Source organism: Arvicola amphibius, chromosome 9 (assembly GCF_903992535.2).
Source record: "Arvicola amphibius chromosome 9, mArvAmp1.2, whole genome shotgun sequence".
Taxonomy (NCBI): Eukaryota; Metazoa; Chordata; class Mammalia; order Rodentia; family Cricetidae; genus Arvicola; species Arvicola amphibius.
The window spans coordinates 61,923,495-61,939,515 of NC_052055.2; the positions used below are offsets into that span (position 1 = coordinate 61,923,495).

General features: G+C 49.8%; 1 protein-coding gene across 3 annotated transcripts; it reads right to left on the reverse strand.

The window, feature by feature from the left end:
• Positions 1-124: 124 nt before the first annotated feature.
• Calcoco1 (calcium binding and coiled-coil domain 1) lies at positions 125-15,425 on the reverse strand. 3 transcript variants are annotated; one of them, XM_038343660.1, is made up of 15 exons: positions 15,354-15,425; positions 12,887-13,069; positions 12,525-12,627; positions 11,351-11,541; positions 9,719-9,877; positions 9,288-9,436; positions 7,436-7,526; positions 4,858-5,013; positions 4,412-4,666; positions 3,890-4,015; positions 3,385-3,480; positions 2,982-3,090; positions 2,628-2,827; positions 2,075-2,181; positions 125-1,069 (listed from the first exon to the last, which is right to left on the reverse strand). In XM_038343660.1, exons 2-15 carry the CDS (start codon positions 13,040-13,042, stop codon positions 892-894), a joined length of 2,076 nt encoding a protein of 691 aa, XP_038199588.1. In that variant the 5' UTR covers positions 13,043-13,069; positions 15,354-15,425; the 3' UTR covers positions 125-891. The 3 variants fall into 3 exon arrangements, with proteins under 3 accessions (XP_038199588.1, XP_038199589.1, XP_038199590.1); XM_038343661.1 differs by having other exon boundaries at positions 12,887-13,064; positions 15,354-15,402; XM_038343662.1 differs by having other exon boundaries at positions 927-1,816.
• Between the last annotated feature and the right edge of the window lie 596 nt (positions 15,426-16,021).

Genomic DNA, 16,021 nt, shown 5'->3' on the forward strand with positions numbered 1-16,021 from the left:
CCCTGAGGGTCCAGTAACAAGGTACCTGTCTATCATTTCCCTTCCTCCCACCAGTGTCTAGGAGTTTGAGGCCCCTCTTTTTTGTAGTAATGCCTCTTGACAAGAACACACTGTATGACAGCAGTAACATGTATCATATAAATATATTTGTCCAAGTTACAGATAAGGAGGGCAGTTTAAGGGAGAGGAGTTCTTATTGCTGTGGGGGCCTGGAGAGGGCTGGGAAATGGGGGCACCTGGGATCCTTTGTCCCCCCCATCCCTCACAAAAGGCACAAATACATTTCTTTTCCATATGAGGACTTGGATGTGGGGTGGTGTGAGAAGGTACAGGAATCCTTAAAAATACAAAAGAAACTTCCAAACTTATGACCTACAGCTACGGGAGAGGCTGGGCAGGTGTGAAAAGTGGTGGGCACAGAAAGAATCAGTGAAGCCAAGAACTTAAAAGACCCATGAGCTCATGCTGCTGCTCCCATGCGGGCCCCAGAAAAAACTCGAGTAAACAAACTCTGAATCAGAGGGTGGGGTGCTCCAAGAGTTGGCTTTCGGGCATCAGAAGGGTGTGTGTGTGTGTCTCTGTGTGTGTGTGTATGTAGCTGTGTACTTGGGCTAGCAATGAATAATTCTGTTCCCACAGGGGAAAACCCCTTCATCTTGGTTTGTCTAAACTGTTTTCAGAGAGTAAACTCAGCCACTGCTCCCAAGACAGATCCCTGCCTGGGACAGAGGAGTCAGGATAGAAGATGTAGTTATAAAGCCTGGGAAGAAGCAGGACGCAGGCATGGTTTGTAGGAACAGAACATTACAGAGCTCAGAGTGATGGAAAATGGGCACGAGCTCAGATTTGTGTGTGCGTGAGTTTGTGTCTACATACTAGGGAGGGGTGAAATCACTCAAAGGTGAAGGGGTCCTGGGTGCTGAGAAAGAAATGTCCGTCCATGTGGTCCTCCAGGGTGTCCTTGCCACTCTCAGGAGGGAAGCGCTCCTTACAAACAGGACATTCCTTCCAGGGAGGGGTGGCTGACACCCCAGTGCTGACCTCCGACAGGGAACCCACTGCAAAGCCACTGGAGAGAGATGAGGAAAACTGAGAGGGTCAGGGTGTTCCAGTGCCTTCACTGTTATCTTTAATATCAGGCTCAAGCTTGTCATGAAGCAGAGGGTGACCCCTGAGCTCCTCATTCTCCTCCCTTTCCTCCCAAGGGCTGAGACTCCAGGCAGGCACCACCATGTCCAACTTCTGTTGCCTTCTTGACCTGGAGACCTCAGGGGACAAAACCCACGTGTTTCTTGTTCCCAGTGTGCCATCCTGGTCACTCTCTGCTCAAGCCTCTCCTACGGCATTTTTCTGCCCACGATACTGGACGCCTTAGCTCTTTAGATGGCCATGTCCTCTCTTCCTGAGTCCTGCCGGTGTCTGCAGTGCAGAACCCATCCCCCATCCTCCTGCTCTCCTCCCTCCATCTCCGTCTGCTGCCTAATGAGGCTGAAAATGAGTCTGACACTATTCTTCATCTTCCTGCTCCAGCAGAGAGAGAGAGATGACAGCATAGGTCTTCTGCCCCAAGCCAGGTGATAATGGTGTTTTCCCTAAGGCTCTGCCTGCCTCACTAGGACTGGAGAGCCAGGCAGAAGGCACCACCTGATACCTGACAATACCCCCACCCCAGGTCCCCTCCCAGTCTCCCAGGAAGTCAGAGATGAGGAACATCTCAGGCACTGCCAGACAGATGCTGGATGGTGGTCTTCACGGTCTCCATTTCTGAGGCTTTGGTTACTTTCTTTCTTCCTGAAGACCTAGGTACCTACCTGGGCTGGGGAGGGGATAGGAGCAGAGAGAGGGAAGCAAGGTAATTCGGGCTCCACAGAAGATGACGGTACAACAACACAGAAGCCAGGCAAGGCAGAGGGCGGGAGAGAGGACATGGAACACCTGGGGTATGTGGCGGTGGCTGACATTTCTGTTAACCACAATGGTATCTTCTCTTCTTGGCTGAGCCAAGAAGGGGAGTTTGGGGATAGAGCCTGATGACTGCTCACACCTGACCTCCTTCCCTTTGTGTTGCTCTCACCTGGCCACGTCACAGAAGGCACTGCTGAGTTCAGGAAGCAGAAGATTGGCCTCCTCACCCCCACTCTGCACAGCCGCCATCAGGACTGACTTCTCATCTTCAGCCTCCTGGAACCAGAGAGACAGCACTGGATTTGGGTGACACTCCGGGGTGGGTAAGGGCAGAGAAGCCAAGGCTGGTGCTGGACAGAGGGTGGAAGGAAGACTGAGGCAGGGCTGGGGCTGGAAGCACTGAGGTTACAGAGCTGGCCTGGGTCATGGGTGATTCTGTTAGTAGTCTTTTTTTTTTTTTTTTTTAAAGAGAAGATTGCACTACATACGTGATCTTGGCTGGCCTAGAGTTAAGTAGCCCAGGCTGACCTTGAACTCTCTCCAAGTGCTGGGTCTGAAGGCCTGAATCTCCAAGCCTAGTCCTGTTAGTAGTGTTGAAGAGAGGCCAGGCCTGCCTCCTCCAGCCCAGAGTAAGAGTGCTGTGTGGTGTAGGCTTTCTGCCCTGGCTCGCGTGGGACTCTCCTGCCTGCTTACTACGGTGCCTGTGGGCTCTCACTACTCACTGAGTCAGAGCTGCTGTCCTCCCCTGGCCCTGAGAGGTGGGGAGCAATGGGTGCTGGCTGGTTGATGACAACAAGGGAAGAGGCCTCCCGGAGCCCAGGAGGAGAGGAGCCTGGATTTCCATGCTCACACAAGCCATAGGAAGGGAGCCTCATGTCCTCTGGGGACTCATCCTCTGAGTCTGACAGAGCTGCAGGGCCGTCTATGGGAGGGAAGGCAGACAGAAGAAAGGTCAGCCACAGGAATCTGAGGAGGGACAGTTCAACTGCAGAGGGCCCTGGGAACGGGAAGGGAAGGCTAGGCTGCTTCCTCAAAGAGGGGGCAAGGGGAAGAGGTGTCACAGATGGGGGACAGACTCAGCCCAGCGGTGGCCTCCTCATCCTCCGTGGCGGCATCTTCATCCCACTTCTCATCTGCCACCTTCTCCAGCCGCGCCTCCAGCTTCCTCATGTACTCCAGCAATTCCTGGTGTGGGCAACAGACAGGCAGCTGCTAAAGCCTGCAGGGGCCGACGCTGCGGCCTCCTGAGCTTTCCATGCTCCCAGATGACATCGTAGATGCTTTCGCCATGGGGTGGAGTTGCATAAGGCAGATCCCCCTTAATTGGGAGCTCTCCTCTACCCTGCACCTCGATCCCTTCACGAAGTTAGCTCCTAAGAGGAGTCAGTGCCCCTTTTCAGCCTTTGCATCCTCAAAGAGATTCCGGCTTCTGAGCCCTTGGCTCTGGCATCCAGGGCTTGAACTGCACACGAGTCTTACCTGCTTCTCTGCCTGCAGCTGTTCCTTTTCCTTCTGGAGCACACGAAGAGCTGAGCGCAGCTCTGTCAGCTCTCGCTTACTCTCTGACAGCTGCACCTGAGGGGAAAGGGTCATGGAGTCTGGAGCCTGCAATGTGCCACCAAGAACCTGGTCCAAAACTTCAACTAGGTTCTCTCTTGTTCCACATACAAAGCACTTCTTCCACAAGGTCCCTGTCTTGGTTCCCAGGACTTAGGCTAAAGTCCTAGACTCTACCTCTCAAATGTGGCCCCAGGAAACTGTCTTAGGCTGGGTGAAGAGGCTTTGGTAATTCCAGAAGTCACCCCATAACTCTCCTGTGTTATCCCTCCAGGACCAGAAGTGCACTCTGTGAGCAGAAAGGGAATGTGCAAGCTCAAACCCTGAGGGCTGCAAGTCATTACAGTACTTCAGAGCCGAGAGACCGTGAAAGGGGCACTAATCCATCAGGACAGGGGTCTGACTCCAAGCTGGCAGGGCACCTCACCAGGCTAGAATCCTTTTCTCGGGCCAGTTCAGTCTTGAATACGTGGCTCTGGGTCCTCTCCTCCTGTACGGTCTTCTCCAGCCGGAGGATCTCTGCGCTCAGCTTCAGGACCTTATCCTTCTCAGCCTAGAGATGGCACAAAGGACAATAGGAGGGAGGAGGTGAAGTGGCAAGTGATGTCAGGAAATAGCATTGCCTTCGCTGGGTCCCTTTCTTGTATGTCTGGGGGCTAAACTGTGCCTGAGCAAGCTCCTCACTTCTGCTCCTCACTGAAGCAGGAAGGCTCTTTGCTACAGGAGTGGGCACTATGGCAGGGCCTGGTGCCCACGACAGTGAATGTTCCTACAGCAAGGATGGTCACTAGGGAAGGGAAGGTATTTTGGTGATCAGGACTGGGATTCCCTGTTAGGGCTGGCTCATGCCTGGAAATCAAAGAGTACCTCTCCTCAAGTCCTCCAAGGGTCTCCGCTCCTCCCCTCCTCCCAGAGCACCTGACTAGGTAGGGGAAGGATCGCCCTCTACCTCCATATTCTGCAGCAGCCCTGTCCGCTCCTTGCTCCACTGGCACTTTTCCTCCTTCATGTGCAAGCTGAGCTCAGCCAGTCGGCCACTGACTTCAGCCACTTCCAGTCGACTGCGGTGCAGCTCAGCTATGGTGCGGTCCCTGGCTCCCGCTGCACTGGCCAACTCCTCCCCAAGAAGGGCGGCTTTCTGTTGGCTTGAGGCTGCAACTTCCTGCACCCCTCGAAGTTGCTCTTTCAGGGGTTCCAGCTCGGCCTCCAGAGAAAAAGAACAGAGATCAGATCCTTCTTGTGAACCACTTGTGGGACGGAGTCCCCTCATCGGCACCCAGGACGGCGGGCGTTGTTTACCTTGGCTATCTCTGCCTCTTTTCTCTGGATACCCAAACGTGTCTAGACTACTCTGGAACTCTCACTGCTTCCTATCACCTACAGATCTTCACTCACCACTTTCTGCTGGGCGTGAGCCAGGGTGCCCTTCAAGTGTGCCACCTTCTCCTTCAGCTGCTGCACCTGCGCACCCTGCTCTTCCCGCCGGCCCTTGGCCTCCTGAAGCTCTACAGTTAAGCGGCAGTTCTCCTCTCGGACCATCTGGAACTTGACCTGATGGAAGTGGAGGCAGGTAAGGACCAGGGGAGGAGTGAGGCGCACCAGGGGAAGGCTGCCTTCCTGCCCGGGTGATGAGAGAAGGCGGGGTCCGTTTTTTAGATTCAGTACAAGTGGAAACAGTCAGCTCTTGCCAGCTCTTCTTGGGCCCTCAGCTCCAAGGGTCTCAGTCTTGAACATCTAGTTCCAGCTCCTGAATGAAGAGTCCATAGCATCACAGCCTGGGGTCTTACGCAGCAGCATCCCACATCCCACTGTGCTTTCCTACTCTCCTTCAAATCAGGACAGAATATTGCACCTCTCATGACAGACCTTCTTCTTCCAAGTCTCTGTGTCTCTAGTTCCTCTTCCCGCACTATGGTCCTGCGACTGGCCACTAACGCACAATCCTCCTGCTTGTCACCTGCGTGCTGAGATTAATCACAGGTCCTGGGGCCACTGTCATTTCTGCCTGCTGTACTGAGCACTTCTCAGTTCACCTCGCTGAACATCTGGGTGCTATGCTTGCTTCTCTTCTCTCCCTAGCAGTTCACAGGAAAAAGTGATAGATTTTTCCACTCTCCATCCTGGCCACAACTGTCTTCTCTTGTTTATTATGGCCATAACCACATTAGCTCAGGCATGGCTGCTCCTATGGGATGACTGGATAGTGTTGTAACTAGTTATTTTCTAGCAGGTGATCAGCGCTTCTCAGTACAATTCTTTAGGCACTTTTCATGGAGGTGAAGAAGGTTCAACTCCAGATCCTCCATGGTGTGATGCTCACCTCCCTCAAACTCTGCATATCTTCCAGGGTGATGCCCACCTCCCTCAAACTCTGCAGATCCTCCAGGGTGATGCCCACCTTATCTCAAACTCTGCAGATCCTCCAGGGTGATGCCCACCTCCCTCAAACTCTGCAGATCCTCCAGGGTGATGCCCACCTCCCTCAAACTCTGCAGATCCTCCAGGGTGATGCCCACCTTATCTCAAACTCTGCAGATCCTCCAGGGTGATGCCCACCTCCCTCAAACTCTGAAGATCCTCCAGGGTGATGCCCACCTCCCTCAAACTCTGCAGATCCTCCACAGGGTGATGCCCACCTCCCTCAAACTCTGCAGATCCTCCAGGGTGATGCCCACCTCCCTCAAACTCTACAGATCCTCCACAGGGTGATGCCCACCTCCCTCAAACTCTGCAGATCCTCCACAGGGTGATGCCCACCTCCCTCAAACTCTGCAGATCCTCCAGGGTGATGCCCACCTCCCTCAAACTCTACAGATCCTCCACAGGGTGATGCCCACCTCCCTCAAACTGCATACACATGTTCCCTTAGGCTGCCCCTTTCATCTTTCTTTGTTCTACTTAATTCAACCCACTTTTTTATTTGTATTGTTTTATATTTTGAAGACAATGTCTTGCTATGTAGCCAAGGCTACTTCAAGCTTACAGCAATCTTCCTGCCTCAGTTTCCCCAGTGCTGGAATTACAGTACCATCACACCCTGCTCGAATTCCATTTTTCATGTGTGAGCAGTTTTCTAGAGAAGCCCAGGGTTATAAGAAAGCCAATGAAGGTTCTGCAAATATTTTAATTCATCGTATTTTTTTTTGCCTTGCTCAACACTGAACTACAGTCTCCACTCTAACCTTGTTCTAAATTATTAAAAACTGTTTTTGGAAGCACATCAAAACCTAAGTCAACACACTGGAGAGCACTGCTCCATTGGTGTGTGCTTTTAGGTTAGTTCATTTTTATGTAATCCTCAGAATAAAATTTCCTTGGTATTTTCTATCAAATTGAAGAGTAAAGTGGGACGATAAGGTTGACAGTTCACAAACTGCCATCATTTACCATCTACTTGTCTGCGACTCAAGGTGTTCAAAGCTTAAATTCCTTCATTCTTTCTGTACTACCTAGATAGTCTCAGCCTAGGCTGGCCTCAAACTCCAAATCCTTCTGCCTCAGACTCCTGAGTGCTAGACCACAACAAGCACATCATCGTGCCTGGTCTTTACAACCCCCCTTTGACAGCCTTTGCATTTATGCGTGTGTGCATGTGTATGCCTGCACCCGCGCAGACCAGAGGTTGATCTTGACCTTGGGTGTCTTCCTCAAATGTTCTCTACTTGCCAACTGGCTAGACTGGTTGGCCACCAAGTTGCAGGGATCCTCTGATTCCATCACTGTAAGTATGCACTCGACAGCTGCTTCTCAAATCCAGTGAGATGTGTTCTCATCTACTCTGGAACCCTGTGGCACTAGATTAGGGTTTTATTGTGACACTCTGTGATTTGGGCAGGCATTGTTCCATGGAGGAAAGAATAGGCAGGGTCTCCTTTACATTTTCACCCTCAGGGGTGCCCAGCTTTTAGAAGGGACTCAATGAACACTAGCTGAAAAACTAAGAAAGAAAGTAAACCTACTCAGAATCTCTTACCTTGCTCTGCTCCTTGTCTGCCTGGGATTCCTTCAGCTGCCCCAGGAGCTGCTCTTGTTCCCGAGTCAGGGCCTTCACTGTGTCTCTAACCCTGTCAATATGAGACGACAGTGCTGGGCTGAAATACCACACCTCTGACCTGCAATTTTCTAGAGCACAATCATAAACTGCTTTTCTTTCCTTTTTTATTTTTGTTTTTTGAGACGAGGTTTCTCTGTGTAACAGTCCTGGATGCCCTGCAATTTACTATGTAGACCAGGCTGGCTTTGAACTCATAGATATCCACTTGCCTCTGCCTCAGGAGCGCTGGGATTACGGGGTGCGCCACCACCCAACTTCCTTTTTATAGACCACTGTACAGGATGTTCTAGCAATGGCTCCCTATTTCCACTCAACTAAGAGTTGAAAATCCAGTCTTTCAAAGACAACAGACAATCACTATTGATACTAAACTTGTCATAGATCAGACAGGGCAGATTTGGGAGAGGCCACAGACAGTGTGTGCAAAGATGTGCACAGCCCAATAAAACCAATAAAACCTTACTTAATGAACACTGACATATCATATCATTTCTATTACCATAAAATATTATGCTTCTTTTATTTCATCATTAGCCTCCAAATCATGTAAGAACAGGTGGTAGGCTAGATGGGCTATGTGAGGCCTAGTCTGTGACCCCTGGGCCAGGTGTCTGCCATCATAGACATTGTACTGACGAGGGTAAGGGGAGTATGTCATGAAGCAACCTCTCAGATGCTTTCCTGACTGCCTGAGACTTCTCTTTCCTTCACAAAGATTACAGTGGTTGTTAAAAAATCAACAGCGCTGAGGTGAATCAAAGTGACTTGATGATACTCTCTGATAGACAAAAGAACTGGAGTGGCCAGGCAGTGGTGGTGCACGCTTTTAATCCCAACTGGTGATCTTCCTGTCTCTGCCTCTCCAACGAGTAGAGCTTGGTTCTATAAATAAACACAAAAGTGACAGCTGCTTGATACCGAAAGAGGTTGCCCTGGGAGTGACTTTCTCTTACATACCTAAGTCACTCTCAGTGTTAAGATTCTGTAACTTAGGCAGGGTGGTCCACGGTTTTAGTATTAATGTTTATGAGGCAGAGGCAGGTGGATCTCTGAGTCTGAGGCCAGTCTGGTCTACATAGTGAGTTCCAGGACAGCCAGAGCCACACAGTGAGACTGTTTCAAAAAACAAACCAATGAAAAGATTCTGTGATTTATATCTTTTGTCATACTCCTGGGTCACGAACTTAAACATTTCTCTCTCTTTTTTTATAGTGCTGGAAGTTAGGGCCTTGCACACACTCAGAGGTGTTTTTACCACTGAACTGTGACATTGACCATTTCCAATAACAAGGATGGAATCTAATTCTTCTCCTGTGCTTTAAATATATAATTTGGTTATTTATAAAACACACATACACACACACTTATATATACATACATATATATATATATATATATATATATATATATACACACACATACATACTTATTTATGTGACTACATTATGAAGTCTTGCTATGTTTCCCAGGCTAGACTCAAGTGATGCTCTTGCCTCAGTTGCCCTGGGAGATGGAACTTTGGACATGCATCGCCCTGCAGCGAAGTCTGAAATCATTATTTTTATTGTGCGTTCCTATCCAATCTCTTCTTGTAAATATCCCATCTCTAATTCTGCTTAGCTTCTGCCATACAATAAATACAACTGATCTTTCTGAAGATGAGAAACATAGAATAGCATGAGGAGAGATAGATAAGGACTGGCAGAAAGACACCCCTCCTAACTAGAATTCCCTGTATGAGATCGTGAAGGCCCCGGGGAGGTGCCCGTACCTGTCCAGTTCTACCTCCTTCATCAGCACTCTGTCACTGATGGTGTGGATGTCATCCTCTAGCTCCAGGATGCGGGCCACATGTTCTCCCTGCTGCTGGCTCAGGATGTCCCTCTCTTCTGTGAGCTCCCCATGGGACCGAGAGAGTGCCTGGAATCAAGGCAAGGAAGACAGGGTGAGGACAAGACTCAGGCTTAACATGAGATTCCACCACCTCTGTCCTGCTACCTTCCTTGATAAGGCTGAATGGAACCTGGCATTACGCCAGTGTTCCCGGGTCCAAAGAACCAAGTCTTATTACAAATTAGGAACATACCTCTTAGCTGTTAGAGTTTAGTCTCACTCATTATCCTTAAGCCTATTTCCTTGACATTTTTCCTTTCTCCGCCTGGCTGGGTCTAGGCCCCATTCCCCACCAGCCTCAACCCGCACCTTGTATTGCTCTGTGAGCTCTGAATGCTCCCGTCTGGCAGTGGAGAGAGCCTTCTCCAGCTCCTGAACTCGGCTCCTCAGCTCTGTCACCTGATCCTCCAACTGCAGCTTCAGCTGCATCAGGTCATTCCGTTCCTGCTGGCTCTCATCCAGCTGGTTCTGCAAGAGCATGAGGAGAAGGGGTATATCTGTGAGGCAAGGGGGTTCATATTCACCCTATCTCAATGGAGTCAGACAGACTTGGGTGAATCTAGCTCTTTACTAGTCAGACCCCTGAGCTTGTCAGCTGTGAGGCAGTGTCCGGCAGGACCTCGGCAGCAGTGTGCATTACTAACATCTTCCTACTGTGCTGGTCCATGTATCTCACCAGACTCTGGCTCCAGAGAACAGAGCCTTGTTCACATCACTGAGGAGCTACTAACTCCCACCTTCTGAGCAACTTCTCTCCCATTTGGAGAATTCCTGCCTCCCTACCTGTCCCTGTCCCTCACCTTCCCTCAGATTCTCTTCCCAATACCTGTCCCTGTACCTTTGCGCTCCCTCCCTCCCTCCCTCTCTCTCTCTTTGGTTTTTCAAGACAGGGTTTCTCTGTGGCTTTTGGAGCCTGTCCTGGGACTAGTTCTTGTAGACCAGGCTGGCCTTGAACTCACAGAGATCCACCTGCCTCTGCCTCTGCTGGGATTAAAGGTGTGCGCCACCACCGCCTGGCCTTGTCCCTTTGCTCTTAACACTCTTCTCTATGCCCAGTGGAAATATTTAAGGCACATTTTTAGCTTAAATTTTCTAGTATCCACTTAGTAAGATACAAGGGCCAGAGAAACAGCTCAGCTTGTTATGCTAGAGGACAGAATTTAGTTCCCAGCAACTACATCAGATAGCTCACAACCACCCAGAACTCCAGCTCCAGAGTATTCTAGGACACTACATTCTGGTCTCTGTATCCATGCATGTACACAAACCTGGGCTGGGAAAAGTAACTGAGGGTGGTGGTTAAGAGTACCACGGCTGGGTCAGCAAGATGGATGGCTCATTACATAAAGGTGCTTGTTACCAAAACTGGAAATAACTCCCATAAGTTGATCTCTGACCTCCACATGTGTTATGGCATATCTGTACCCACATATATACATTTACACAGATACACATAAATAGATAAATGTGAAAATAGTTAAGTGTTCAAAATGTAGTGTGACTATACCTCAAACCGGATCAGTCACATCTGACTTGCCAAAGAGCCATGTGGTCAGCACCTCTGGTACTGGCTGGGATAGCTCAGAGCTCTGCCTTACCCATGCTAGAGGTGGTTCTCAGCCTCCCTCCTCCCTGCGTTCCCTGGGGCAGCTTCCCTCCAGCCTGTGATTCTCCTGTAGGACTCAGAGGGCAGAGTGTCTCTCTGAAAAGGCTGGCTCAGTTCTAGGAACCGTGAGTTACACTGGCTGATAATGGCTTGCTTCACTGTCCTATGTGTCTGTGTCTATGTGAAGGCTTAGTTTCTGGAGAGCAGACCTTTGGTAACTCTCAGTGAAGTCTTGAGTTGAGGTGACAGAGAAGGGAAAGAGAAGCATAAGGTACCCTTATAACGCTGTCCTTGGTGTCCCTGGCTGAGGAATAAGTCTGTTATTCTTTTCTTACCTGAAGCACAGTGGCCTTAGGGACAACCAACAGGATGTCAGAGCCTCCATCAGCCTCCTCCAGGGTCACCAGCTCATCCATGGGCCTTGGCTCTCGGAACTGGAATGGGGGGCTCTGCCCACACACCCGGCCCTGGCGGTTCACATATCGGAACTGGTAGAGCTGGGCTCCTGGTTTGGGCAGGTAGCTGGCTGTGGGAAGAATGGCCCAGAGCCCCAGTATCACCTCTGGCTCTCAAGGACTAGCAGGTCCCTTTCTTCTTAGGGGAGGGCAGGTGTCACCAGTTACCCTACTTCCCACTCCCTGGGGACTGGTCCTTGGCATAGGCTTCCTCCTCCTTCGTGTCCAGCCACCTTCTTTCTCAAACTCGTTTGCTCCTCCTTGTTACGCTGACTCTAATGCCCACTTAGTGAGTGCCAGCACGTACCACACTCCCTACCAACGTTCCAGATCACCTTAAATCCCTGTATTGTTCCTACAGGCAGGGGCCTGCTCAAAGACAAACAGCTTGTAAAACAGAGAGCTGGGATCTAACTCTAGGTCTTTTTTTTTTTTTTTTTTTTTTTTTTTTTTTTTTTTTTAAGATTTATTTATTTATTTATTATGTATACAACATTCTGCCTCCATGCCAGAAGAGGGCGCCAGATCTCATTACAGATGGTTGTGAGCCACCATGCGGTTGCTGGGAATTGAACTCAGGACCTTTGGAAGAGCAGGCGGTGCTCTTAACCACTGAGCCATCTCTCCAGCCCCCTAACTCTAGGTCTTAAGACTGCTATGGCCACTCTTTTCTGACGTTACACTTTCCTTGTTCCACACCGGGAGTGTTTGGGGTAAACATCCTCTAAATCCATCCTTCTATAGGACTCTTTAAGTGCTAGGTGGTAATCCTGCGATAACTTGCTAAAAAGGCTCACAAGGCCTATTTATTTCTTTATTTTGAGGGGGTCTGGTATGTTGCCCAGGCTGGCACTGATATCCTGGCTTCACGTTCTCCTCCAGCCCCAGCCTCCTCAGCCGCTGGAATGACACCAGGACACCATTAGGCCCGGCAGTGAGGAGTTACCTGCATCCATTTCCTCATGTCTGTACTTCTTATGCCTGTTAGCCCAACACTTTCTCCCAAACTACCACCTCTGTGGCTCCGCCATCTGCTTCCCATTCTTCTTCATACCTTGGAATTGGACACTGGCGTGGGTGGGGGAGCCATCGGTTGTACTTTCTGGCACTGAAGACCATACAAATGTGTGATAATCCCGGACACAGGCCGCTTCCACCTGAAAGAGAAAGGTGTGGTGACAGTCACCACTTGTTCTCGACAGAAGGGTTGGCGTGACTGGTCGAGAGGTACCGAGGATGCTAAGACTCAGGTAAAGTTGGGGAGTATTTTACGAGGCACGAGAAGGCTGAGGTGGGGTGAACTTTACACAGATGTCGTCTAGCATCTGTATCACCCTTCTCCCTATCAACCTAGTCACTCCTCTCATTCTAACCAACCTGTGTCCCAAAAGCCTCAGCCAGATGGCCTGGGGATACCTTGAAAATGCCAATCCAGTCACTGGAGCTGGGCATGGTGCCCGGAGGCAGAGTGTAGTGACATTCCACCTTGGTGTTGGGGATGTAGGTCCGGGCCACATTCAGGAAGCTGACTCCACCCCGGGATGGCGCCCGGCTCAGTGATGACTCTTCCATTCTGCCGTCAAGATGCCTCCTGCTGTCCTATGGAAAAACAGGTTGCCATACTTATGTCTTTCACTCTGCTTTCCTCTCGATCCATGTGCATCCACCCACAGTCCTTGTCCACACATGACACCCCTGGTTTCCAGCCCCTAAGGTATCACTCTTAATCTCTGAGGCACAGGTCTTATGTTCTGTGTCTATTTCCCACCCTGTCATGTTGTGCCCTTTCGGGCTTACAGGCCCTTACTTATCTGATTCCTATTCCTTCTCGCTGCCCCACTGACCAAGTCTCTGTTCCAGCTGTCCTTCCTATTCATTTTCCAACATCCTTGGGAATTCCAAATTCTCTTGGTTTCTCCACCCAACTCCCTGGACTTTCTGGCTTCGGAATTGAAAATCCAGTCTGAGCAGGTCTCCCCTACATGTGCCTAAGCTTGTTGGCCTTACAGTACCCAGTTAAGATCCCCAAAACAAAAACTAATCTCTGATGACACGGAGTTCAGAGCTAGAATATGGTTCAGGGACCAACAGCCTGATTATAGCCCCTCTGTTCTTAGTGTGCCCGTCCTTAAGTTGTCTGTCCTGATTAACTCCATGGAAGCAGAAGAAAGCACACTTGGGCTTTTCTCTGAGAACCAGAAAGGAGGAGAATGGGAAAGACAAGTTCTGTCCCTCAAATTCTATTCCAGGAAGTCAAAAATTCTGGAGGTGGTAGTTCAAGGGTGGAGTGAAATATTCAGCAGGAAGGTGGGGGTGTGGGGAGATGGAATGTGGGGGCCTGGAGCCAGGAAAGCTCCACCCTTAGGCAGGGAACAGGTTGGAAACTGGGTAAATAAGGGGCCCCGAGAAGGGGAAATGTACATGCAATGTTGAGAAAAGGGTGAGAGTACAAGGAACATTCCTTTTTTTCCCCACATCTTGCCCAGAGCAGAACTAGAAACCCAGCGATTTGATTGGATGTTAACTAAGCTCTCGTATCCCCTCCCTATTCCCTGCTGGCTTTTCTTAGCCTCAAGTCTAAGTGTCTAAATCCTGCCATACGCTTGGGTTGGTGACAAAGGCTACACAGGTAGGATGGAGTGGGAAGGAAGTTCCAAGTTAGCTGGGAGAGTTATTTGGAAACCATGGAGTGGGCGAGGATAGGTAAGAATCAGAAGCCACCAAACCCGACAACTTGAGTTCGCTGGAATTACATGGGTAAGAGCAAACAAATTTCCCCAGGTTGTCCTGGGACTTCTGCACACCTGCATCTACACACACACACACACACACACACGACACAAACACGCTGAAATAAAAAGTACTCAGAGATGAGTAAGAACAGATGATGTACATGCTTGAAAATGTCATAATGATATTCATTTTATGTCAACTTTAAAAATAAACTACTCCCCAATCGAGAGCTGTGAGGCAGCCCTCTTCTTTCCAGCCTGCAGATCCGCTTCCTGTGCCAGGTGCAGCTGGTGTGTCCAACACCCCTCACTAGTCATATGCACGCCCCAAACATCACAAACCCACACCAGGCTGAGACGGTGGAGAGAAACTTTAAAAGAAATTAGACACTCCGTGGAGAGAGAAAGGTGGGCCAGTAATGCAAAAGCGAACAATTTCTTCCTTGAAAAGAGCTGGACTAAACCTATTTCAATGTCAATTTTTTAAAATTTCCATCTCTGAAAAATCCCTCATTACATCCAGCTTGTTTTCTTCAAACACAACTCTTCTGAGGGTAGGATTAATGTGAAATGTCTACAAAGCTCCGCGCGTTGAGAACCCCCGAACCCCTCCCTCCCCACAAAAAAAATCTGTAACAGCTGCAAACAATCTCCGTGACTGAAAGTCCTGGACACTTAAAGTGTATGTGGTCAGTTACCGATGTTCAAAAGCTGTGTGTGTGTGCGCGCGTGTCACTTCCCACTGTAGGTCTACGTGTTTTGGCATTCTACAAGTTGGAAGTTTTCCCCTCAGCGCAGTAAAGGCCTTCGTATCTTTGGATATGGGTGAGAGAGGGAATGTCTGTGAGGGCAACGACTTGCCTAGAACAGATTAAGCGAATATTTCAGTGCCTTCAAGCTTCTGTAAGTAGATCGAGCTTTACAGAGAAGGTCTCGCAAGAGAGTGAGGACCATGCCGGGGCTAACCCTCAAGGCCCCCTTGAAACCAACAACACCCGAAACGTGGGGCTGGCTTAAGTGCGTAAAGTATTAAAACCTAAACTCTCCTGCCGTCCTCTTCTACACTTCTCTCGGATTAGTCTTTCGCAGGCTAAGAAGCGGGCTGACCACCCCCCACATAAGCCCACCCTCAGTTAGGCCAAGTTTCTTACCCCACAGACGGATCAGCTGTTCCCCTCACCTTTCACCAACAACAAAAACAGCACCCGACTTCAGGAGGGGAGGGGAAGAGTGGCGCAAGAGCTTCTGGGGCGTGTGGTTCTTCTGTAACTTGACACCATACAGTTCTGTATCTTCAGAACCACAAATCCCAGGAGGCTGCGCGCGTGATGGGCGGGGAAGAGGGCGGGGGCGGGGGTGTTGGTGGACTCAGCGTGCCATCCTGGGAGATGTAGTTCTCACTTCCGAGGCAGTTCAGGAGGGTGTAGCCACCAAAGGACTTCTCGGCCCATGATTCCTCAGGAAGGACGGGCTGATCTTGTGGTGGCTTCTGGTTCGTACCGTGCTTAGTATAGGGTTGATAGGGTTGAAGGCTTTAGTGCGTTCTGTACTGCTGTTTTCAGCAGGACAGAAACTTTCAGCACAGCCTTCTTGTCTGCTTTGCAAGTTACTTACTGGATAGATTGTAGTGTTATATCCACTTACAAAAGAAGAAACTTGCTTAAGAAACCGTATAGTGTTAAGGCTATGAAACCGTAGAACTCTGCCAGGCTCGATCCAAGCTATGAGCTATACACCCTGGCTCATCACCTTGGGGATGGGGAACTCACAGTGGTGGTAACGGTTATTTATTTATTTTTAACTTGCTCTGACCTCAGGG